The following is a 27,967-nucleotide window of genomic DNA, read 5'->3' as shown; positions in this document are numbered from 1 at the left end:
AGTCGACATACAAAACACCAAACTCGCGTTAAGCAGCACTATTATTATTTGATTGCTCTTCAAATTCTATCATGGTATTTTAAACGCATTGTCATACGCATGGCGTTTGCGTTTTCCACGCATTTTCACATATCAAATTTGTTAGTCAAATTAATAAATTATTATTATAAAGTTTGCACTAAATTGTCCACGCTAGTAATAATCCACAAACTTATAATCGGATGACACACTGTGATCACTGTAATCAAATCTTTGTACATTTAATCTGACTATCAAAACAATTGATTAGTGCCTCGGTAAAACACGTCTTTATAACAATGATTGACATAACCAACAGACCGCTAACTCCACCTTTGTTCTACATAACAGATTCAAAGGCAGAGCTATGCACGTGCTCAAACATAATTGGGCCATTGCCAGTGAATAACAAACTTGCGATTGGTTAACCATGTCGATTCACAAATTAAAGAAATCTTATTTTATTGGCGAGAAGGGTGATGCTTTAAGGCTTCTTGACAGGAAGCAGCTTTCCTTTGATGACGTCAAACTGTCAATTCACACAGGTTGCCAATTCTCGCTTGACTTTTAAACTGACTTGATCTTTTGTTTACATGTACATGTTCAGTTGTAAAAAAAAACCTGCTCACATGAAAACTTTGGATTAAATTATAAAAATAAAAACAAGAGAAATGTTGCGTCAAACTGTGGTTATATTAATTGGTAAGTATCAGTTAAAAGACGACATTTTGTGTGTCGTATTTCAACAAGTTTTCTTTACAACAACAACAATTGCCGCGGGGATCAATCTTCATCGAATTTCATTAATTTTTTTATGGACGACCTCATAAGTCGATAACGTAATTTTAATCAAATTTTGGAGGTAAAAAATCTTGACTTATGACTGCGTTTTTACGGTAGCCATAAATCCATATACTTTGATACCATTATTTTCGCCAAACATTAATGTGTGTATATTTGGTTAATAGACCGATTGACGAATTTAAGTTTCTATCAAATAATTGTGTCCAATGTTTGAAAAAATTAAAACTGAATACCCGTAGGCATGAAAGATATTAATATCCAAAGCTTTCTATGCATTCTGTGCCTGTTTTGCAATCTAGATAAATTCGGATATTACACAAAGAAGAGTACATTATACTGTGTACTTTCTGGACACGTGACATTTCTTGTAAAAAGCAGCTAATGGAGTAAAGCTTTATCGATAACATTTACCTTGTTTAGGTGGAATAGTAAGTACTGATGCTAATTGTTAACAACTATCTACTCATTGTCATCAGTTTGGCAATGATTGTAACTGAATAAGACTAATATGAAATTAACTTCATCGCTGCAAACACTCATTAACAGTCATTCCCACTTATCTGCAAATCATAACAATGAAATAGTTAATCATAGCATGCAATAAGAAGGGCCAGTTACCTGGTACTAATAAATAAATCTGATAACAATTTAAAGGACTACTTAATTGACATGTAATAAACATTTGGCCCACCTGATACAAATGACTCCGAAGTTACCCCCTCTTCTCACTGTGATTTTTCACCACCCTGATTAATCGCAGTCAAGAATTACAAACAAATGGGACAATGATAAACGCAAATTCTTTTTTTCCAAATTCAGGAATATATGTATATTAATCGGTGAATGTATGTGTGGACAAACTATTCCATTTTGTTTAAATTAAAAAATTCCATGCCTACAAAAGTAAATGGTGTCACAGCAGGGATCATATTTTCCCGCAACATCAATCGGTCTGGATATAAATGGGGGAAAAAGTATCCGAAAATTTATGTCAGAAATCATGACAAATTACATTAAAATATATACCATTGATTTTGCCATTCATGAAGGTGGTATAATAAGTGTACAAGTAAAATTTCTTTACGCATTTTTTTAAACGGAACATACGAGTTTCTCAACTAATTTTATCATTTGCTATTTCATTGTTGTTTTGTGTGCTGTTTTATCAGATAATGAGAAAATACTGAGCTCAGGCCGGGCATTGAACACACGACCTCCAGAGTTGTAGTCAGACACTTTAACCACGTCGCTAAAGAGCTAGCCCAACAGCAAGGCTGTTGGAAGTGACCTTACTTTTTACTACACTCCTCCCCCTTTTAATGATTCAAGGCCCAGACACGCCCGCTACAGCATGTCTTGCTACCGCATGGCCCTACCAGAAACCATTAAACAGCCCAGACCGACTCCCGCATTCACAGTACCTTTTTACCTCGTCGCCATTAATGTGCAAATACTGAGCTCAGGCCGGGGATTGAACCCACGACCTCCAGAGAAGTAGTCAGACACTTTAACCACGTCGCTAAAGAGCTAGCCCAACAGCAAGGCTGTTGGAAGTGACCTTACTTTTTACTACACAGACATTTTTCATTGAACGTTGTCAACATTATTAATCTGTGTAAGTCTATACCGATGTCTGTGCAAAGGTTGGCTACTGACAATAACAAAACCAAATGCTTAGTAATTAAGAAATAATGTGTGTATGTTATAGTTTGTTTTCAAAATAACCCACGGCCGATAGTTTAGATGCGTAGGGATTAAATCACGAGTGCAAAGCACGAGTGATTTGAAACCACGCATCTAATTTTCCGGTTGTGGGTTATTAAACAACAAACTACAAAGTACACAAATTATTTCCATTCTAACACGTTTTTTACTACATATTTATTAGTATACAATGTATATTAATTTTCTTGTGTACTATTTTATGTGAAGTTTCGCACATAAAAATAACTTTCGGCTGTTCTGTTGATCAGATCCGCGACCTTCATTCATAATTATATTACCGGATTATTATGCTGGTGGAAAATGTATCGGCATGTTTTGTTTAGGTACAGCGCGTGCTTTCAGTATATAAGGTCCGGACGGGTCTTCAATCCGCTGTTCACAAGGTTTTGCTTCTTGGTCTGACGTGCAATAAACTGGTCCTGACCGGTTTAGAGACTGAAGCAATTGGTTAATCACACCTAATCGAGATAAGCATGTCATAAGGGTATGTTTGCATGTGCACTGTGTATTCGATTTCATGACATGGGAATTTTAGCAAACAGAATCGGACCGACTGTTTGGGATTTTCAATCGGTCTTTCATGACCCCAATCGGTCTAGGACCAACAAAACCGAAAAAAAAAGATCCCTGTTTCACAGTATAGTTGCTAGTGCTTTGCTATAATCAATTGGATAATGAACTGTAGAAATGCAATAAGAAAAAACACTTTTCAAGAAGAAATTTGTATTCACATATATAAGAAATATGGAGCTTTGACATGCATAAAGTGCTTTCCAGAGTTTTAAAGTTGCTTTGTTACATTGAATAAATTATTTCCAAGTTTTGATTAATGTTATTTCAGGCATTTCCCCTGGCGGTTTTAGCACAGCTGCTCTGCGGTGCCTGACCTTCAAAATTCATTTAGCAGTGGCGCTTGTTTTTTTATCATAGTGCCGCGACGCTTGAAAATTGCACAAGCGCTTGCAAGCTCTGATCTGAATGGTGTCTGCATTCAGCACACGACCAATCAAAACACGCACCCGCTAATCAGCAGTGTGTTCATAAGGTGAATATAAAGGTTAATTTTTGGGGATCAATCATGATGTTTGTCCCCTCTTAATGATCGATTATTACCGGTACACTCGGTGTTACAGTAATTAAAGGTACTGGTATGTTCATTTTTTGTGTGTGTTTTATTTGTATTGTTTACTGCTATTTCAGGGGTGTTTCAAAAATATGCAGTAACTGCAGTTTGTTGCGGTTGTGCATCATTTAAGTTATAATTACAATTAATTTGAGTCAAACGTCTCAGTTGATCGCTACTACCCACTTAAAATATGGTCACACTATTTTGTCAAAGGCAACTATTAATGAACAGCATGTATTCACATCCAATATTTTCTTTGATTTTTACGAAATATACGTGCAACATTTTAAATTAACAGCACCAACATCTCATGTATTCACACCAATAGTTTCTTAGATTTTTCGAAACATTTCAGGGGTTGAAGAATCCATTGACCGCTCGCATATGCGAGTGAAGTTTTTTAAATACTCGACCGACCGGGCGAGTGCTGTTTTTAAAGTTGAGAAATATAAATTCAGTTCCAGAACTCCTTCCACATCGATACAAATTGCGAACAATTTTTTGAACAAACAAAACATACGTTTAGTACACAAAGAAACTGCACTTTCGTTTAGACAATGACAAATGACGTCACGGGCACAGTAAAAATAATTCTCGAAATCGGCTGCGCTCTTTTCGTCGTTGTCAGTGCTCTTAGCTAATTAATTAAAAGTGAATAAAACTGTTAAATATATTGGTCATTCCGTGAATTTTAATGTAAATATCAATAAAACAATAATACATCACTGGTAAATTATAACACTTTTTATATTTAATTAAAAATAAACAGAAAATATAATAATTAATAAACAGAATAATTCCGAATTTCGTGATCAGAAGCCTTAGGCAAAATTTACCATATTGTAACCGTTTGTCAATCAAGCGTGTCTTTCAGTAAAAGTTCGTCTGAAATATTAAAATGGAAAAGGGTTCTATTTTAAAATATCTGCAAGGTGGTGGCGACAGGGAACAGAAAGAATTAGAAAGGTCGTCAAAACGAGAAGCGGAAAGAATTGAGAAAAGGAAAGAGGTGCAGAAAACGTAAGGAAAGCAAATATAATCCATCAGATAATGTAGTTAATTTGATTGCAGTTTAGTGTCACTATGGTAAGTAGGTTTAAAAGGTTCTGGTTGATCATAACTATAAATATAGATATCTATTTTTTTAATGCTGGGCAAGTAGATTAAAGTGAAGGGCGAGTGGATTGTCAGGCCTACTCACACTGCAGGGCCAGTGGCTCTGGAAAAATTCTTCAACCCCTGCATTTTTTTTCTTAAGTTTTTGTGCATGACAGAATGATGAGATCAAGAAATGACCAGTCCCTGTGTTTGGGAAATCTGCAATTGCTAATTTCTTGGTAAGAACTACTTATGAATCATTGCTGTCGAAGAGTATGATAAGTGCAAGTGCCTAGGGCGTTTCCAGTGATCCTGAGACCTCCTACCCACCTACCAAGTGATTTAATTAGCTTTCAGAAAAAGACTGATGAGGCGTTGTAGTTAGTGACCATCCATTTACGGAAAAGCCAAAACCATCGGTACAAGCTGGCAGCTGTTGGTCTGCCCCTTTTAACAGCTTATAGGTACTTGACTAGGCTCTCAAGAACACTATAACAAATGAAAGATGTTTTTTATTTGCATGAATATATATTTGCATGTAAAATCAAAGTAATTTAAAATATCTAATTTGAGAGTTATTGTGTGCATTGCAGACTGCCAGAAGCGCTTCAGCATAATGAAAATGGTTAACAAAGAAAATCAAGCTCGCACTACGTCTTCTTTCCGCTTGAAGTCAGATATTGATGCAGTGAATCCCGAAAGAATGGTGTATGCCTTGCATCAGGAGAAGCCGCAGAAAACAGTTAATAACTTAACATTGTATTACTGTATACTTATGGCAAAATATGTCAATTTAAATTTGTTTGTTTTTCAGTTAGTTTTTGCTTTCCAATGCCTACTGATATTTTGATTGTTATTAAAAATTATAATATATGACTTCAATGAAATTAATTGACAAAAAATAAATAAATAATACAAGTAAATGTTGTGTTTAAATAACTTCAAAGTAGTTTAGATATTGATCAATAACATGTAGAATATACATATATATATACATAATTGACACGCGCTCCCTTCCGCACCATCCCCCTCTCGCGATGTCTTGCTGCTGTGCCTGACCACTATCCCGGGGAAATGCCTGTACTTTATCATTAGTGCATAAACATGAGACTTGTTTGTGGCTTGTAGTCTCAAAAAAATATATGCAATAATAACTATAAATTAAAAGTGGATAAATCTTTTTTATATGATGAGTTTATTAATTGCCATTCTGGTTTTAGCAAATATATTGAATCAAATGAAAATTTATAATCACTTGATGAAAATGATATTATAAACTTCTTTTATATCGATTTATTAGACTGACCTTGCACATCAGTCAGTATAAAACGAAATGTATTTAAAATAAATACCAAGCTTATTTTCCACTTAAATGTGATCAATCTGTTGACATTGGGCTTCAATAACAATCATTAAGGTTGCATCTAGTCTGCAAAAAAATCTATGTACACAAACAGAACTGAACCAAAAAACTTAAATATTAAAAAAAAAAGTTGAAATCCGAAACAACTGGAAAGCAGGGCAACTTCCTTATAATTTAATGTAAAAAATAAAAGTATAACAAAAGTTTGAGTACTAATAATCACATTTTCATTAAAAATAAGTTTCTATATTAAAGGTCTTCTCTGAATTTTAAGGGAAATGCACTTTTGCTATGAAATGAACATTTATATAAAAATTAAAACAACTGTTGAATGTTCACATCCGTCATATAAATGAAAACAACTGTTGAATGTTCACAATAGTAATATTTAAATGAAGACAAGTTTGTTGTATGTTAACATTAGTAATATAAAAATCAAGACAACTGTTGAGTGTTCACATCAGTAATATAGAAATAAAAATAACTGTTGAATGTTCACATCAGTAATATAAAAATGAAGACAACTGTTGAATGTTCACATCAGTAATATAAAAATGAGGACAACTGTTGAATGTTCATATCAGAAATATAGAAATGAAAACAACTGTTGAATGTTCACATCAGTAATATAGAAATGAAAACAACTGTTGAATGTTCACATCAGTAATATTAAAAAGGAAGACAACTGTTGAATGTTCACCTCAGTAATAAATAAATCAGTAATATAGAAATGAAAACAACTGTTGAATGTTCACTTCAGTAATATAAACATGAAGACAACTGTTGAATGTTCACATCAGTAATATAAAAATGAAGACAACGGTTGAATGTTCACATCAGTAATATAGAAATCAGTAATATAGAAATGAAAATAACTGTTGAATGTCCACATCAGTAATAGAAACATGAAGACAACTGTTGAATGTTCACATCAGTAATATATAAATGAAGACAACTGTTGAATGTTCACACCAGTAATATAGAAATCAGTTATATAGAAATGAAAATAACTGTTGAATGTCCACATCAGTAATAGAAACATGAAGACAATTGTTGAATGTTCACATCAGTAATATAAAAATGAAGACAACTGCTGAATGTTCACACCAGTAATATAGAAATCAGTAATATAGAAATGAAAACAACTGTTGAATGTTCACATCAGTAATATAAACACAAAGACAACTGTTGAATGTTCACAACAGTCGTATAAAAATGAAGACAACTGTTGAATGTTCACATTAGTAATATAGAAATGAAAACAATTGTTAAATATTCACATCAGTAATATAAACATGAAGACACCTGTTTAATGTTCACATCAGTAATATAAACATGGAGAAAACTGTTGAATGTTCAATTCAGTAATATAAAAATGAAGACAACATTACTGTGGAATGTTCTCATTAGCAATACTAAAATGTGGACAACGTTCCTTCGTTCGCATCAGTTATATAAACATGAGAGAAACTTTCAATGTTTACATCAGTTATATAAAAAAAGGGAACATTTTTCACATTTTCACGTTGTTAACATTTAAAGCATTTAAACTGTTCAATTTTCATGTCATTCATATGAAATAGAACATAGTCATGAAATCACGTCAAGTTTTAAAACACCCACATTCAATGTTCATAGAACTTAAGGTGCACACATTAAGGAGGAAAATGATATTGAAATGTATAGACCCTGCAGTAATATGAGCAGATAAAGATTTATACTTACTAAAATGTATACATCAATATGTATAAAAAAAATACATATGTATACATTTATTTGATTTTCTAAAATACTTAATTATATTTAAATGTTGTAATGCAATATACACAATTCTTTTTTTTATATTTTATAAATTGTCTTTGAATTCTAAATAGAACACATATATCTTTTACTGTAGAAATTTAAAATGAATTTCTTAAATGTTTACTCAATCTAAATATTTGGAATATACAACAAACCATTGTCAAAAAGTGTTCTTTATATGTAAAGTGAAGCGGAATTTATATACTAAGCCTTTAAAAAAATATGAAGCTTGAATTAATTTTCATTACACAAATTGAATTTCCTGTTGCTATAATATGAAGTTGTCATGCCATATTAACTAAACTGAAGGTGTGTTAAAGGTTTGCTGAAATTAACATTGAATTCCTTTGTAGTAATCCTAATATTGTGTGAGGAACAAAACAGTCCACCATCTGTAACCTAAATAATTAAAGCTGACATTTCTAACTGAAAGTGTTTTATATACATTTCATTAATTTTGCAGTGATAAAAAGGAAAAAGTGGGTTTGTTATAACCTTTGTTGAGATTTTTTGTCAACAATAAAAAAAATAATATAAATGACTCAATTAACCTGATCGTTCTAAAGTCTACTGACATTAATTTGCCTGTTAATTTAATTTTGTTTTGTAACTAAACAGTTAGATAGTAGATTGAAGCTTAGTTAGATTATATACCGTATTTTACCATGTATAGTGCCCTACCATGTATGACACGCACCCGATATTTTAGAAGCCAAAGTGGAGAAAAAAAGGTTTCAAGACAAAAATTATTTCACAAAAAATAAATCCAAGTATTTCAAGCGGAGCCTTCAAATTTTGTTTTCAAAGAATGTTGCGTTTATATGATAAGATGCATGGATTGAATAGCACTATATTTTAGACAATTTAAAAGATTATTCTCTTAAGAATATAGGTGCCCTGAAAAGGGTCATTATGGTTCTGGTTGTTGTCTACACTTGTCTTCCGTTGATGTCTGAGGGGTCAAAACCTTTAAATTCTTAAACTTCAATGTTGTTGTCGCTGTCAAAAAACTTCACTTCCTGGTCTGTCATCCCAGTTGGCGTTTCCTAGTAAAAGCAGTCTTCTGTGATGTCCTATTCCTCTTTATCTTTAGGGTTGTCCAATGTCTTCTTCACCAGGTCTTCCCAATTAGCAGCATCTTTGGTCCTGTTGAGGTTGTTGGAGCATTTTTTTAAACTAGTATTTATGATATTATGCGCACTGATTATTCACAACACATCCTAGTGCCCGAGACAAATTTGGTGCGCAACATTCTGAAGAAACTCCACCATCGACATGGTTCCAGTTAAATACTGATCACACAAAATCTTCAGTGTATGTTGGTTGCTCACCATCTTCTTTCTGATACGTTTATCCACTGACTCACCCTTGCTTAGTCTGTAGACATCTGTTTCAACCATCGCGTTTTCTTTCTGCAGGCAGCCTATTAAAATCCACAGTGATGGGTTGTCGTGGTCAACGAGATGCCAAAACCATTATTCCAGCTTTCGCAGACATGGTTGGTGCGGACGCTGGAGCTTAAAGTCTATGCGTGGACATTCCACATTTCTGGTTGTCACCTACGGGGAGTCCGGCTGAAGCATATCCAACCGTTGGTATTTAGTCCGGAACACACCAGACACGTAGTAAGTGCCAAAGTAGTCCACTACCGATGTGAGTACGTCTGGTGCCGACTTCTTCAAATATGCCATCCCGCTGGCGACGTAATCCAAGGGTAAGAACGCAAAGCCATCCAACATGCCATGGATGTGATGGATTTCTTCATCCTCCTTGTAGATACTTTCAAGTCCCTTGGTAAAAAAACTGTAACCCAGTTATTTAATTAGTTAATGAATTTAAAAAAAACACATTGATCAGCTCATGTTAAAATCTGCTAACTGTTATATTTTACTTAATAATTTAGGTAAATTTAATTTACGACTAATTATAGGTGTTAACCTTTGATCGGCTTATAGTATGTTTTAATGTTTTGCATCTAATTGTCAAACAATGGCCATGGTGTTAAAATAGTGTAGGAGCAACTGTCGGGGCTTTAAAAATAATGTAGGAGCGTCTGTCCGGGTTGTCATACATGGTAAAATGAGGTAATTCATACATTTTTTTGCTGTATATTCTACTTTTTATGTTTCTGTTGAGTGTTCATGTTTTTAATACAGTCATATGTTATTGCCTCAAGAATTGATCTTTGAAATAAATTATAGCCAAAATTTACAGTAAGTCGCCACCACAGGTGGAAAGCATGTGGCTATGCTATTAATTAGTGAAAACATCATTTTGAATGATAAATAATCAAATTATAACAAAAATCAACTTTTCTGAAAAAAAAAAATTCACTATCAAATATAAATATACACTGCAACTCCAATATATCACGGTCCGTTATATCGCGTTGTCAAATATATCGCGAATCAGCTATGGCTCCCAAAAATCTGAGGGGCATAATCCCTAAATTAATGTTTTAAAATCTGACTATTTGCTGAGATAAAATCCGTTTCAAAGTTGTATTTTACCCTTTTTTTCACCCACCTTAATTTCTGTATAATCCGACATTCATAATCCAGTTTGAACCAGATTGTTTGCTCTCATTGTACACCACTATAGCACCTGTGTACTGTAATAAACAATAAGCAACTTGCCTGTCACAGGTCATTTTGGGTGTTACCTTTCTCTATTGAATTTGCCTTGAACTGCCGAAACGCACCCGTAAACACATTAAGGTGTATACAATTATAACTGTAAATGGCACAAGTCAATACTGACCTATCTCAACAATCTTTGCACCTTATATACAGTGTAAATGTCTTGCTTTTAATCGAGAGTCGAATCATGTCCCTCATGCAGTTTGTCAAACTGCCCGTGCTTTCCATGACGTGAATGATATCATTTTGTATATGGGGTCTAATTTGTGCTTGCTTTCTTGAACAATAATACTTAACAATGGTTTTCGGATTATAAATTAAATTATACGCATTTGAAAATACTTACATAGAATAATAACTTGACAATTTATATCACGCGCCGGATATATCACGGCCACGTCCCTTCAACCGCGATATATTTGAGTTGCAATGTAACAAGGTATTCAACTCAAAATCACCGGAAAAAGGGGTGCATTGCTTCGAACAGCCATAACTTCATCAATTGTGCAGCGATTTTCATGAACCCGGTCTTATTCAACGCAGAAATGAATTTCCTTTCTGGAAATGTATATATCTTGTAATGTTTCTACAAATGCTGGGTCAAATTTTAAGAAATAACACAAGACACAACTCGCGTGGTCTACTTGACAGCGATCAGACCCGATTCATGAATGAAATCTTCAGGTGTAAAGACACACCTTCGCAATAGACCAATGAAATCACTCGTATGTTTAAAATATCGGTTAGTTGAAATGTATGTAAAAAGGTTTCAAACGGCTCTGGGCAGTTAGTTTTGATGCATAATGTAAAGGCAAGCATGGTAAGAATGTTTTTTTCAAACGTTTTATTGAATTATGGTATTGAGGTATGTGAACTTTGCAGGGAAAATGCCCTTTATTCTGTGAAGCATTCAGTCTTAGATCGTGTCCGATCGATGTCAAGTACGTCACGCGAGTTGTGTATCGTGTTATGTCTTAAACTTTGACACAGCATTTGTAAACATCTTGCAAGATATATACATTTCCAGATAGAAATTCATTTCTGCGTTGAATAAGATCTAGTTCGTGAAAATCGCTGCACAATTGATGAAGTTATGGCTATTCAAAGCGATGCACCCCGTTTTCGGTTGAGTTTGAGTTGAAAACCATGTTATATATATATATTTGATAGTGAATTTTTTTTCCAGAAAAGTTGATTTTCTTTATTATTTGATTATTTATCATTCAAAATGATGTTTTCACTAATTAATATCATAGCCACATGCTCACCACCTGTGGTCTCCACTTGCACACTACTTTTTGAAAATCTGGGGAAAGTGAAGGAAAATTCATGTGAAATATCAACTGATCATTTAATGCATTTGTTTAAATGACTAATTTGTTTACTGACATACAAAATCTTTGTTTTGAGAGATTATACATACTGTCGTAAACTTCAGGTGATATAATTCTCAAGATAATACCCCTGCACAAATAGTTCAGGAGTTAAGTAACTCTTGATGAAGAATTTTTTTAACTTCATTAAAGGGCATGAAGCCTAAAAATGGTTCATGAACAGTTAATAATAAAATGGCAAATGAAGTCCAAATAGTTCATAAACGTATTGTTCCAATGTATGACCTGTCCGTGAATGTGTTGTTTTATGAACTACAAAGTTGATAAACTTAATGAACTACAAAGTTGATAAACTTAACAGTTCATGCATTTTACTGAATGTTCATGAACAATTGGTTCATAACTTTCAGTTCATAAGAAAATATTTTTCTTTCTTAGATATGAATTCAAGAAAAGTGCAAAAAATTGTTAACATCAATTTTTTAAGTTTCTGTTACTTTAAATGATTGATTAATATATTGATTTAAAAAGCATAGACGTAAACATCCATTATCCGTAGGAAGTTGTTTATATTCAATGTTTCATTACACGGTTCCTGATTGGCAGTTTATCTACCTGTTGAAGTATGTTGTTTCTGATTGGTTGATAGTTCAAACTGTCCTTAGAGGGAAAATAGAAGAATACTGGTATTTTAATTTGATTGTTTCTTGTTCAACAGCGAAGCTGCTATTGCTGGTCATTAGATGTTTATGAACTGTTAATGTTCCTGAAAGTTTCTAAGGGGTAGTACCTTTGTGCTTGATTGCAGCATAAAGTACAAAATTAATGCAGTTTGATTGTACCATTTCCTGTCAAATGTTGACTTATAAAGGGATTAGTAACAAATTTGCTGATTTTTATCTAATTTTCAACTCATGAGCCGAAACACGAATGACTTTTTTATGGTTCTGACTCTTCTTAGATATGTCTTTTAATAATCAGTTAATTTTTAATAGAACAGAAACTGAAGAGAAACAAGTTGCATTAAATTTTGTAAACACAATCAGCCAAATTAAAATTCGTCTAATAAGTCAAAATATCAGTACTTGATAGTGTGTCTACCAAACAAACTGTCTATAAATCACCTATTATATGATTTGATTCTTTTTTTACATTAAACAACATTTTGATTTCTGTTTTTTTATTTTGTTTTCAATATTTTCTTTATATGCTTCAAAAAGTTCACGTTCCCTTCTTAGTTTCTTTTGGTGTTTAGCTTTTGCATCTTTAGCAGCTTTGGCAGCTATAGCAGCTTCAGCTTCTTTAGCAGCTCTTGCCTCCTCAGCAGCTTGCTTAGCATCAATTAATTGTTTTGTAGTTTTATAAAATTCAGCTCTTTCAGCAGCTCTGTCAGCTTTAGCAGCTTTAGCAGCTTCAGCAGCTTTAGCAGCTTCAGCAGCTCTGGCAGCTTCAGCAGCTCTGGCAGCAGCTTTAGCAGCTTCAGTAACTGCAGCAGCTTTAGCTCTGGCAGAGGCTTCTTCAGCTTCCATTTGTTGTTTAAAGCGTGAACTAAAGTAAGGAGTAAGCTTTCTCACATTTGCACTGTCAATGGAAGCGAACATCTCTGCTATCATTTCTTCTTTTTTTTTAGGAAGGGCGGAATTGTTTATGTACAACTCTTTAAACCTACAAAATTTCAAAACAGATGTTACTCCCAGGTGTTCGCCATCTAGAGGAAGTTTCTTTTCTTCCTGCTCTGTAGATGCCTTGAGTACAAAAGCATAATCACTAGCATCATTTCCAAAGTACTCCATGATTGGTTGAAATTGATTTTTCACGTCATCAATTCTCTTCGGATCTATTACAAAGCAAACTGCATGAAATCCTGGATTCAACATTTTCTCTATTTGTAGGAGTTGCTGCTTCATATATGCTTCACTTTCGCAACAGGTTTTCTCCACCATGCATTCCACAATCGTTACTTTACGGTTATTGCTTACCTCACTCTTAAAAATAAGAATTATAAATAAACTTTATTCACATGCAAGATATGTAATATCTACAATTAGGTTTCATTCCATACTATCTTTTTACCCTTATCAATAATATCAATTGTCTCATGACCGAAATTTTTAGTCTAGATGCAGCAAAATCAGAGATAATTGTCTCTGACCCTTCGCCAAGGCTTGATAAATTCCATATTAAGCATACATTAGTCTTTTCAAGTATTTTAAATGAGTAGATTTAATCAATTAGTTACTGAGGTGGGTTTGTTTTTCTTCTTTGAGACCCGCCGTGTTTTGGCCCTTTCCCCCATATGTATTTTTCCCCTCTTGCATGGAATTTTTCAAGAATCCATTTACTCCAAAAATGCCTTTATCATAAACAATTAAAACCAAATATGTTTTTAAATATTGTATTAGTTTAACAATGGTTACTATATTGTTTACCAGAAGCAAACTGATTCGCATGTTTAAATGACAGAATTCCCCACAAGTGCTAAAGGAGTGTCTCATGCTGTCAAATGGCAACATATTAAATTAGAAATGGCGCGGCAGGTCCTGACGCGTATCCCTCGCCGCATTGATGTTATATTAAATGGCAATTTTGGGTGGGCAAAGCCTAATTGTTGTCGGGGCCCCGGGGTGGGTAATGTGAACATGGATGGTCGAGATAGACCGTGTTGTCATAAGAGATATTCAGTATTACCTTGAATTCAATTGGGGAATAAATGAAGAAGTTATGTTAAAACTAAATTTTGGGTAGGCGTGGTCTATGTGGGGCGGCGCCTCAGGGTTGTTAATGGGGCCATGCATAGTTGAGATTGACCGTATTGTCATGAAAGAAGTTTAGTATCAATTAGAAGTGAATCGGTGTAGAAATAAAGAAGTTAATGAAAAATAACCTAAAAAAAAGTGAAAATCTCTGACCCGGCCCCATCCCAAACCCCATAACATTTGACCCAGGGGTCAGATCAAAATTTCAAATAGTGGATATAGCACTAGAACCTTGAAACTTACACACATGGTAGCTATGAGCATATGTGCGACGGTGCACTATTTGGAATTTTGATCTGACCCCTGAGTCAAAAGTTATTATTAGTGTGTCGCATATTGTTAATAAAATGAGTTTTTTTACCTATCTAACCCATTTACAGATTTACCCATAACGTTTGACCCAGGGGTCAGATCAAAATTCAAAACTGTTGGTTGGTGATTAATGTAGTCTGACATATAAACTTTTACGTTACTATACACTAATGTTGAATTCAACATTATCCCAAGATGGCAAACAATTAAGAAATGAAGTTATGATTCTGTGCAAAAATGACAAATAACGCTTGAATTAGCAAAGGACATTAGTCTGCAGTAGCAAAGAAAAACACATTTTAAGCATTATTTTTTAGATAATTGAAAAAGACAAACATGGTATGATTAATATGTTAGCGGATGTGTTTTGTATAATCAGATTCATATGTATATTCTGCTTTGTTATGCTTGTCACTCTTGAAAGATTACTGTAATAGCATGTAAAAGAAAGGGAAGATTTAGAAAGATAAGTATATCAAATATATTAATTATACTCTGCTATTTACATCAATAACTAAAAGATATTGAAAGATAAATAGATCAAATATATTAATTATACTCAGTTTAATGTAAAAATTACACAACAATTACACTTTACATGTTTCTATGTTTGTATTTTTATAATTGTTAATATTTCTCTATTTCATGCCTTTTTAACCAGGTTTTTTTACGGAAAAAAACTGGTTAGATTGGCGAATGTCGGCGGGCGGGCGGACGGATCAAGCATGTCGGGGCCATAACTTTGTTGTTCATTGTGAGATTTTAAAATCGTTAAGCACATTTGTTCACCATCATTGGACGGTGTGTCGCACGAAAGAATTACGTAGATATCTCCAAGGTCAAAGTCACACTTTGAGTTCAAAGGTCAAAAATGGCCATAAATGAGCTTGTCCGGGCCATCACTATGTCATTCATTGTGAGATTTTAAAATCAGTTGGCACATTTGTTCACCATCATTGGATGGTGTGTCACACCAAATAATTACGTCAATATCTCCAAGGTCAAGGATGCCACGACTAAAAATAGATTTATTTTGAAACAAAGGGGGTTAATTATAAACGATCAGTTCAGTTTGAGTTGTCTCCCTTTGTCAGACTTTTTTTTTCAAATTGAAAACCTGGTTTTGTGACAATTGGGTCCCTTGTTTAAAATAAACAGCATGTGAAAATTGCCATGCCCCTTTAGAAAATCCCAGAATTGATAAATTGACAGCCACCATATTGGCTATCACTTGACCCACTGCCATGACTGTACTGAAGAATCTGGTAGACTAAAGGGTTCAAAGATCTATCAATAAACAAAGATTAGAAACATTAATGAATTATATTTCACATCGTTAAAAATAAAAGTTGACTAAAAATTATACAGCTTTCTAACATATCTATCTGTGAAACAATATTCAGTGACAACACGTAATGTTTAAGGCCGAAAAAGAAGTGTTTTTTTTAAAGTACTCTTATCAGTTATGCCTGTGCTTAAAACACAGTAACTTCTTTATTGAATGAAATTATTTGAAAATAATTTTAAAGGTTATATCAGCATCTAAAGTCTGAAGTAAACTTTGCGATTATTATATTTAGTCAATCTGTCATTATATTGGGTGCATTTGTCATTATATTATGTCAAACCATCCTTATATTGAGTGGTTTCGTCATTATAAAGGGTGAATCAAATGGACCGGGTAATGTCGCACTGTGCACCACTACGTTGCCGCCTAATGTTGCGCGAAGGTATCGGTGCACATTTGCAATATGACCCGGTCAATTTGATCCTCTCAATATAACGACGAACGCACACAAGATAAAGATTTTTTTACTTTATATAAAGTCACATCGACATGATGTTTTGGTTTGTTGACTCAATATAAGGATGGTTTGACATAAAATAATGACAAATGCACCCAATATAATGACCGATTGACTTAATATAAGGATGGTTTGACACGATATATTGACAAATGAACCCAATATAATAACGAAACCACTCAATATAAGGATGGTTTGACACGATATTTTGACAAATGAACCCAATATAATGACAGATTGACTTATTATAAGGATGGTTTGACACAATATATTGACAAATGAACCCAATAAAATGACGAAACCACTCAATAAAAGGATGGTTTGACACGATATATTGACAAATGAACCCAATATAATGACAGATTGACTTATTATAAGGATGGTTTGACACGATATATTGACAAATGAACCCAATATAATGACAGATTAACTTAATATAAGGATGGTTTGACACGATATATTGACAATTGCACCCAATATAATAACAGATTGACTTAATATAAGGATGGTTTGACATGATATATTGACAAAGGAACCCAATATAATGACAGATTGACTTGATATAAGGATGGTTTGACACGATATATTGAATAGTGCTCCCAATATAATGACGAAACCACACAATATAAGGATGGTTTGACACAATATATTGACAAATAAACCCAATGTAATGAAAGATTGACTTAATATAAGGATGGTTTGACACGATATATTGACACAGGCACCCAATATAATGACGAAACCACTCAATATAAGGATGGTTTGACACGATATATTGACAAATGAACCCAATATAATGACAGATTGACTTAATATAAGGATGGTTTGACACGATATATTGACAAATGCACCCAATATAATGACAAAACCACTCAATATAAGGATGGTTTGACACGATATATTGACAAATGAACCCAATAAAATGACAGATTGACTTATTATAAGGATGGGTTGACACGATATTTTGACAAATGCACCCAATATAATGACAGATTGACTTATTATAAGGATGGTTTGACACGATACATTGACAAATGCTCCCAATATAATGACGAAACTACTCAATAAAAGAATGGTTTGACACGATATATTGACAAATGAACCCAATATAATGACGAAACCACTCAATATAAGGATGGTTTGACACGATATATTGACAAATGAACCCAATATAATGACAGATTGACTTATTATAAGGATGGTTTGACATGATATATTGACAAATGAACCCAATATAATGACAGATTGACTTAATATAAGGATGGTTTGACACGATATATTGACAAATGCACCCAATATAATGACAGATTGACTTAATATAAGGATGGTTTGACACGATAATATTGACAAATGAACCCAAAATAATGACAGATTGACTTTATATAAGGATGGTTTGACAAGATATATTGACAAATGAACCCAAAATAATGACAGATTGACTTTATATAAGGATGGTTTGACACGATATATTGACAAATGCACACAATATAATGACAGATTGACTTAATATAAGGATGGTTTGACAGGATATATTGACAAATGCACCCAATATAATGATGAAAACACTCAATATAAGAATGGTTTGACAAGATATATTGACAAATGAACCCAATATAATGACAGATTGACTTAATATAAGGATGGCTTGACACGATATATTGACAAATGCACCCAATATAATGACAAAACCACTCAATATAAGGATGGTTTGACTTAATATATTGACAAATGCACCTCTTATAATGATGTATTGACATAATATAAGGTCACATTGACATGATATATAGGTTTGTTGACTCAATATATTAGGGTGGCTTGACATAATATATTGACACAGGCACCCAATATAATGACATATTGACTTTTTGTACCTATATGACAGTCAATACTTTCCATAGATTATAATCAAAGCGTTTCAACTGCCGAACCTATTTTAATTGATTTTGAGATAAACTGTAAAAATAACAACACCAATACACAACAAACACTAGGCAAACATTTAATCAATAAAGACGCTATGAGAAAAAAGTAATCATTTTCAGCAGAACTTCTCAGTTAAGATAAATGAATGTGTGATCACACCATTGTATCATGTTGGTTTTGTCAATCCGCACCTACTTTTTTCAATCCCTGAGAAATGGCACCTCTTAAATTCCTCGACCAGGACAATTGGCACCCGATTAATTTTTTCATCTGGACCAGCAGCACCAAATTTATAGCCATGAAAAACAATCTTTGAGAGGAGGTGATTGATAAAGCCTGTCAACATTATGGACTTTATCAGACTGATTACCATAATTGTGGTAAGTTTTGGGACATTTAAAACTAAATGTAAAATGATACTGTTAATCTGGACAATATCTAAACAGAGTGAATCTGGGTCACTTGTGTCTAAAAACTAGGTCACCAGGTCAAATCTTAAATACCTTGTTACCACTCTAGAGGCCATATTTATTACATAATCTTGATAAAACTTTGTCAAAATGTTTATTTGATATGTATCTAGGCGAAGTTGTTATTTTGGTCAAATGTGAAAAAAACTTAGGTCATTAAATCATCATCATCATCATCATCATCATCATTATCATCAATCCCTTGACTGGTTTGGCTGTTGGGGAGAAATGAAGGACGAAAATACAGAAATGTTTGCCATATTCAGGCCAAGTTTGAGTCTGGGTCAAATGCATTCAAAACTAGGTCAAATCTTAAAAAATCTTTCTTACTACTCTAGTCATAAAATCAGCTTATGTAACATGTAAAACATTGAATATAGGAGTGATTCTGTTACTCCCGTTTGACTGAAATGTTATACATAATAGGTCAGTTTACTTGTATGTATTGCTTGTGTGTTATTGTTGAGGTTTGATTATTTGTATGGCTCCCTTTCGCTGGAGGCAGCATATTGCAGTAGCACTGTCCATTTGTACATTTGTAATTCTTTTTCAAATATACTGCCTCAGCTATAACTGTGCCATAAATTGATGGATTTTGTAATAACTTTGCACATATGTCAAACTTCATAAAAAACAATGTATATTTGCATGTAGCACCTGTCTTTTTACCTGAATGCCATGGATTTTGCATGCTGCTATGTCAGAAAAAGACTTAAAGCGACCTGTTCACATTTTGATAAACTGACAAAATTGAACAAAAAACGTTTCAGATTTGCATTTTTAGCTCACCTGAGCACAATGTGCTCATGGTGAGCTTTTGTGATCGCTTTTTGTCCGTCGTGCATCGTCTGTCATGCGCTGTCAACATTTTCCGTGTTAACACTCTAAAGGCCACATTAATTATTCAATCTTCATTAAATTTGGTCAGAAGATTGGTCTCAATGATGTCTTGGATGACTTCGAAAATGGTTAAGTTTGCTTGAAAAACATGGCTGCCAAGGTGCGGGGCATTTTTAGCTCGACTATTATATATGAAATATATATAGTGGAGCTATCCTACTCACCCCGGCGTTGGCAAGTGCGTTGGCATTAACATTGTGTGTTGGCGTTTGCGTGCAAATGTTAAAGTTTGCGTACTACCCCAAATATTTTCAATGTCCCTTGACATATTGCTTTCATATTATGCATACTTGTTTACCAAGATGACCCCAACCTATTAACAAGAGCAGACCATTGTATCAAGCATTTTGACAGAATTATTGCCCCTTTTATACTTAGAATATGCATATTATTGATAAATCTATGTTAAAGTTTGCGTACTTCCCCAAATATTTCCTATGTCCCTTGACACATTGCTTTCATATTTTGCATACTTGTTAACCAACATTACCCCAACCTATAAACAAGAGCAGACCACTGTATCAAGCATTTTGACAGAATTATTGCCCCTTTTATACTTAGAATATGCATATTATTGATAAATCTATGTTAAAGTTTGCATACTACCCCGAATATTTCCTATGTCCCTTGACATATTGCTTTCATATTTTGCATACTTGTTTACCAACATGACCCCAACCTATAAACAAGAGCAGACCACTGTATCAAGCATTTTGACAGAATTATTGCCCCTTTTATACTTTGAATATGCATATTATTGATAAATCTATGTTAAAGTTTGCGTACTACCCCAAGTATGTCCTATGTCCCTTGACATATTGCTTTCATATTTTGAATACTTGTTTACCAACATGACCCCAACCTATTAACCAGAGCAGACAACTGTATCAAGCATTTTGACAGAATTATTGCCCCTTTTGTACTTAGATAATTGAACATTTTGCTTACATTGCCATAACTTCTTAATTATGATCATATTTTATTAATACTTTGACAAAACAACACTTACCTGAATACCACAATGGATTCCACCCAAACAATACCCCACGCCCCAACCCAGAATCCCTGCCCCCCCCCCCCCCTTCCAAAATAAATTTGTTTTCCTTTTTTTACTTTTGAAAGATTGTCCTATAAATGACCATACCCCACATTATACCCCCTCTTAACCCCCCCTACCCCCCCCCCCCCAATTTTTTTTCTCCTTTTTTTATTTTTGAAAAATCGTCTAATAAATTATTGAATATGAACAATTTCTCCATGATGGCTTACGTTATACTGTCAACCACTCGAATAGTTGAGCGCCCTGTCCTCTGACAGCTCTTGTTCCTTATATTGCTATATATGGCTATGATTATTTGTAAAATCTTGTTAACACTCTAGAGGCCACATTAATTGTCCGATCTTCATGAAACTTAATCAGAAGATTCATCGCAATATTATCTTGGATAAGTTCGGAAATAATGCCACTTGGTTTTAAAACATGGACAACAGGGGGCGGGGCATTTTTCCTTATATGGCTATAATAAAAACTTGTTAACACTCTAGGGGCCACATTTACTTTCCAATCATCATGTAACTTGGTCAGAAGATTTGTCCCAATGATATCATGGATAAGTTTGAAAATGGTTCTGGTTGCTTTAAAAACATGGCCACTAGGGGGCGAGGTATTTTTTCTTATATGGATATTTATGGCTGTAGTAAAACCTTGTTAACACTCTAGAGGCCACATTTATTGTCTGATCTTCATGAAACTTTGTCAGAAGATTTGTCTCAATGATATCTTGGATGAGTTTGGAAATGGTTCCGGTTGGTGGAAAAACATGGCCGCCTAGGGGGCGGGGCATTTTTCCTTATATGGCTATAGTCAAACCTTGTAAACACTCTAGAGGCCACATTTATTGTCCAATCTTCATGAAACTTGGTCAGAAGATTCATCCCAATAATATCTTGGACGAGTACGAAAATGATGCAAGTTGGTTGAAAAATATTGCAACAAGGGGGCGGGGCATGATTCCTTATATGGCTATAGTAAAATCTTTTTAACACTCTAAGAGGCCACATTTATTGTCTGATCTTCATGAAACTTGGTCAGAAGATTTATCCCAATAATATTTTGGACAAGCTTGAAAATGATGCCAGTTGGTTGAAAAACATGGCCACTAGGGGGCGGGGCATTTTTCCTTATATGGCTATAGTAAAACCTTGTCAACACTCTTGGGGCCACATTTATTTTCCGATCATCATGCAACTTGGTCAGAATATTTGTTTTAATGATATTTTCGATGTCTTTGAAAATGTATTCAGTCTGTTGAAAAACGTTGCCGCCAGGGTGTTTCCTATTCATGAATGTTGGTAAGAACATATTGTTCTAATGACATCTTGGGCTGCACAGAACAGGTCAGTTCCTTTGAATCTCAGGTGTGCTACTTTGGGCCTTTCAGGCCCTCTTGTTTTGTTGTAGTTATATTCTTTGCAATAATATTTAACATTTACCATGCTCTAAAATATGCATTATATGCATCTTTTGATGATTTAAAAACCTGAAAATTATAAAGCGTAACAAGCGCGAAATGATTGAATAATTTGGAGAGTGCTGTTGTAATTGTAATATTTTTTGACACTTCCTGGATTGCTTATGTAAAGTACAAAATTCCAGATGAGGTTTAGATGATGATATTGTTTAATACTGGAGCTTTTTACTTCCAATATTTGCATTTATCAATTTAAAGCTTCTTATGACAAATTTCAAAACATAAAAAAAATCTGTGAACAATTTCCTTTAAGCAAGGCTGAATGAAAATGGTAGAGATCTTATTTTTACTGTGACAACATAAATTAGTAGGGTCAGAGACAAAATTCTCTTGCTTGATATATAATCTCAGGTGACCTGCAAATGTGGTGAACATGAATAATTTGAACAATAAAAGTTTGATTCCTTTTAAGTTTTGTGCTTTGCCTGCAGACGCGTTTAGGAGAAGTTATAGTATTAAAAGTTTTGTATTGACATTGCACAAAAGACTGAGCAGATTTGCATCATTGAAAAGCATGACAAAAACTCGCCAAATGAACTTTGTGCTAAGTTAAGCTTAAAAGCATTGATTCTTGAGTAATAGTTTTTACATTTAACTAATATTATTTAAATTAGAATGTTATAGTAGCATTTAATTTTTTAAATGATTGGTTAGCTTTGAGAAAAAGTGTCTAAATAAAAATTATCTATTATTTACCAACAAACATTATAAAAAATAAAGTGTTACATACTTGTATTTGTTTGTCTGCATTTCCCGTTCTGTCAAAAAGGTGTCGTCCCAGAAGCGAGTTTCCGGTTAAATGTTTTCCATGAAGTTCAAGCAGAATAATTCTTAGATCTAGCAATACAGAAACATAATTACCGGTTACTATGCAAAACTAATTCAAACTAGAGGACCGGGATGATCTACAAGAATCTTTAATACAATTCAATGAAAACAATAGTATATAGATGTGTGTTTCTGAGATTTTTGGTCAAAATGGTGAACATGGACAAAATTGAGTTCTTCACATTTTCAGAAGCTTGCAATTCATGTTATGTTGAACACGGAAATATTGAAATGTTTGCAATATTTCTCAATTTAAGGTGAAAATAGCTGATTTAGGAATGCCTATTTAAACACAAACATGAACATTTCTCTATTTATGTTCATGTTAATAAAATAAGTAAATACATTTTTATTAATTCTATAAGTGCAAAATAGGTATGGTTTAATAATATGATAATATAGCCAATATTACTCAAGGATATGAAAACATTAAAGAAAATGTAATGGTTTCCATGGTAACAACATAAATATTTCTAATTATTGACTTTCTGAGAAAACAAAGAAATCTTTTCTTCTTTTTTGTTTGTTTAATAAATGATACAAGAATATAGATCTATAAATACACAAAGACTGGAAAAATTTATTCAGACCAATACAATTTAAGTATTGGAAATTCTCGCCTTGAAAAACAAGACCTGCATCATGTAACATCAATTTTGAATTTTTCGCTGTTCTCCCTCTGTTATCTGGGGATATCATATACTATGGCAGAGTATCCACACGCTTGATTCCAATAGACAAAATTTCATGACTTCGTAATTATGCTATATAGGTGATATAAAAGTCTATAGCCAATATCTTTGTGCTTTTAGCTCTAATGTTTTCTCAGGTATTAAATAACAATACTTTCAGAGATTTCAGGCCAAGTAAGACTATTTAAAATGTATATATCTGCATTTGCCTAAAACTGAATTGTTTCTTTATAAATACTTCTGATTTATGTATCACTTTAAAGGTAATGTGAAAAAGGTTACAAACACTTTTGGAGATGTTCTTTTTGGAAAGTTTGTATCCGCCTTTGCATAAAACTGTATTGTTTCTTAATAAATACTTCTGATTTATATATCATTGTAAAGGTGATACAAAAAATGCACACGACTACGAAAACGTTTTGATTTTAACGTGAATAGTCTCCGAGATATTCATAAGCAAATCTTTGTAACATTTCACCGAAATGCATATTTTAATATTGAAAAGAACATTATCTGCCTTTGCCGTTAAACTTTATTGTTTCTTTAAAAATACTACTTATTTAGGTATCATTTTAAAGATAATACAAAAAATGTACACGGCTACAATACAATTTTGGATTTTGACTGGAAAAGTCTTGTAGATATTCATAGGCAAATCTTTGTAACATTACAGGCCAATGCAGAATTTTTAATTGAAAAGTACATATCCCCCTTTGCCTAAAACTGTATTGTTTCTTTATAAAAGTTTCTGAATTACGTATCATTTTAAAGGTAATATAAAAATGTACATGGCTACACAAACCTTTTGATTTTAATATGATTTAGTCTCGACCCCGGCGAAATGTTGTTCATGATTTCATGAACACTTCAAGCCAATCAAGAACTGTTCATGAACGGTTCTGAAAAAGTTCCTTAGCTTGGTTCATGAACTTTTGGACATGAACTGTTCTTAAGACATGTTCATGAACTGTTTATGAATTATTGTTGAACATTTCAAAGTTCATGAACAGTTCTTCATCTAACCATAAATACTTAGTGATGAACATTTCATGCACAAGTATTTCTAATGACTTTTCTGAGACAGACTTTAAGGATCCATCATGAATAATTCATGAATTCCTTTGTGCTAGATGTTTCATACATATTTTTGAAAGTAATATTGAAATGTCTAGCATACAAATCTAGATTTGTGAAACCTGTGAAGTTAGTATGAATATGCATAGTACTTTCACCACTGTAAGTAAGAGTTCTTGACCTGTTCTAGAGAATTTTAAGAACATTTGTAAAAGAACTGTTCAAGAACTGCCTTCAGGAACACTTCAATAACTTTTTAAGGACCTTTCCTGTTCTTGAATTATTCTTAAACTATTCTTGAACACTTTAAGAACTTTTTTGAACAACATGTTTCCTTCTGATGTTCTTAAACAGGTCTACACAATGTTTTTGAACGTATGATGGACTTTTTAAGAATCCAATATGTTCTTAAAAGGATCTGTCATTGTTTTTGGAAGACTTAAAAGACAAGTTTAAGAACGTTTTAAGGACATCTTATTTCAAGAACAGTTTAAGATGATATCAAGAACTCAATGTACATTGCATTGCTGTTTTTACAAAGAAAGAATATTGTGTGCACAGGAAGTTGAAACGGAAGGCACATGGTTTATGTTATATTTGAAAATGTAAGTCTTTAATAAATTACTGGCTGAACTGATCAGCCATTGGTTCCATTTCAAGTTCTTTGGCACTGTAAGTGTAACCATTTCAGGGAAACCATTGATTAGTAAATGATTCTTGAACTGAAAATGAGACTATTCATAATCTTTTCAATACATGAATTATTCATGAACATATAGTGCAAAGTTGTATTATGAAATTTAAAGAGTATTATCAAACCACTTGTATCTCAGTTATTAGTGTTATATTTAAATTATTGTTATATGTTGCTATCAATATGTTAAGTGCTAATACAAGACTTGTTTCTTCTTACCCTGACCTGTTTGTTGAGCTTTAGTGACACTTATGATAACCTTTGCATAAATTGACAAATTCTTGTTCATGAATAGTTCATGAACATTTCATGCCACCTCAGTTCATGAACTCTTGAAGAACTATGGTTCATGAACTATTCACTTACAGTTTGTGAACAGAAAATGAGCCATTGAAAAATAGAAGGAAAATGTTCATGAACTGTTCGTGAACAGCAAAACCCTGAAGAATTTTTCAAGAATTGTGTTGTTCATGAACTGTTCAAGAACACTTCATGCCATTGATGTTCATGAATAGTTCATGAACACTTCATGCCATAATGGTTCAAGAATAGTTCATGAACACTTCATGCCACACGGGTTCAAGAATAGTTCATGAACACTTCATGCCATTAGGTTTCAATAATATTTCATGAACACTTCATGCCATTAGTGTTCATGAACAGTTCATGAACTAAAATTTCAAGAACTTTTCACAGACGTGGCTCATTTTCTGTTCACGAACTATTCGTGAACAATTCATGAACTCAGTTCACAAACAGTTCATGAACTGTTCACGAATTATTCGTGAACTGCAGAACAACATTTCTCAGGGGGATTTTCTTATTGAAACGTACGCATCTGCCTGTGCCTTAAACTTTATTGTTTCTTTCAAATACTTTTGATTTACGTATCATTCTAAAGGTAACATAAAAATGTACATGGCTAAGAAAACTTTTTGATTTTGAGGTCAATAGTCTTTGAGATATTCATGAGCGAATCTTTGAAACATTTCAGGCCAATGCATATTTTCTCATTAAAAAGTACATAATTATACACCTTTGCCCTCATCTTTACTATTTCTAAATTAACATTTCATGTTTGAATATTTATTGGTAATATAAAAAGCTATAGCCATAAATAAATTTAGCAATTTTTATTGAAGTAGCTCAGATTAGATATTAAGTGGAGAAACTTTTAAAGAGTTCGAGACAGGCCGTGGCATACTTTTTTCATGGAAAAGGTCATATTTGCCTTTGCCTTAAACTGTAATTGTATTTTTAGTGTTAAAATAAAGTTTCATTTTAAATTTATACAAACAAGAGATATCTTTAAAAAGATAAACGGCGTTGATGTTGTAATGTTTGCGACCAGTGAAAGGAGATGGAATGAAGCGACCATGTATTTTAATGAAGGTAGTGAGTGATAATAAGATAATATATTTTACTGTATTAACAAGGGAAGAGGACAATAACAACGAGCGAGGCATGGTATAGGGGCGATAACCCTGGGTTATGGTTAGGTTAGGGTATGGGGTCGGGTTAGGGTTAAGGTATGGGTTAAGGCTAACCCTAACCCAAACCCGACCCCTTACCCTAACCCATACCCTAACCCTCTAACCCCCCCATGCGCATTACAATACCATGCCTCGCTTGTTGTCGTTGTCCGCTTCCCTATCCCGATAACAAATAAGAAATGAAGAACAAGAAGAGGTGAAATTGTATGTTTTATTGTCAATAAGTATTGTAATGACTAGGTTTTTATAATTGAACGAGTAATACATTAGTTTTAATAGAAAAAGAAAACATATTCGCCATTGAAATACTATGAACATAATGTTGGAATGAAATAAAAGATAATGTGTTATAATGTGTAAAGATGTTAGTAGAATGTAAACATAAAAGACTCAATATTGCAAGCATCATAGTGATATGAATTTTTTGCAGAAAGACAGAACTTTATATAAAAAATGAACAAAACAAAGTACAAAGAAAAATATTTGCACTAATAAACGCAAATATGGATTAGAATAAATCAAAGGCAGATATATTTCCAACACCTTTATATTTCCTTAGTATTGGGGGCTACCGCCCCC

The 27,967-nt window shown here is 33.4% G+C and overlaps 1 protein-coding gene across 2 annotated transcripts in view; it reads right to left on the bottom strand.

Moving 5' to 3' along the window:
* Positions 1-11,795: 11,795 nt before the first annotated feature.
* The window catches only part of LOC127832275 (uncharacterized), a 104,912-nt gene continuing 88,740 nt past the window's right edge, over positions 11,796-27,967 (bottom strand). For both annotated transcript variants that reach the window (XM_052357660.1, XM_052357661.1), the window contains 2 exons: positions 23,338-23,444; positions 11,796-13,895 (listed from right to left, as the gene is read on the bottom strand). In XM_052357660.1, coding sequence (XP_052213620.1) covers positions 13,059-13,895; positions 23,338-23,444 — 944 coding nt within the window. In that variant the 3' untranslated portion in view covers positions 11,796-13,058. The remainder of the gene's footprint in view (positions 13,896-23,337; positions 23,445-27,967) is intronic.

This window comes from Dreissena polymorpha, chromosome 5 (genome assembly GCF_020536995.1).
Source record: "Dreissena polymorpha isolate Duluth1 chromosome 5, UMN_Dpol_1.0, whole genome shotgun sequence".
Lineage (NCBI taxonomy): Eukaryota > Metazoa > Mollusca > Bivalvia > Myida > Dreissenidae > Dreissena > Dreissena polymorpha.
Note: the sequence above shows the minus strand (reverse complement) of the source record. Positions and strands in the feature narration are given on the sequence as shown.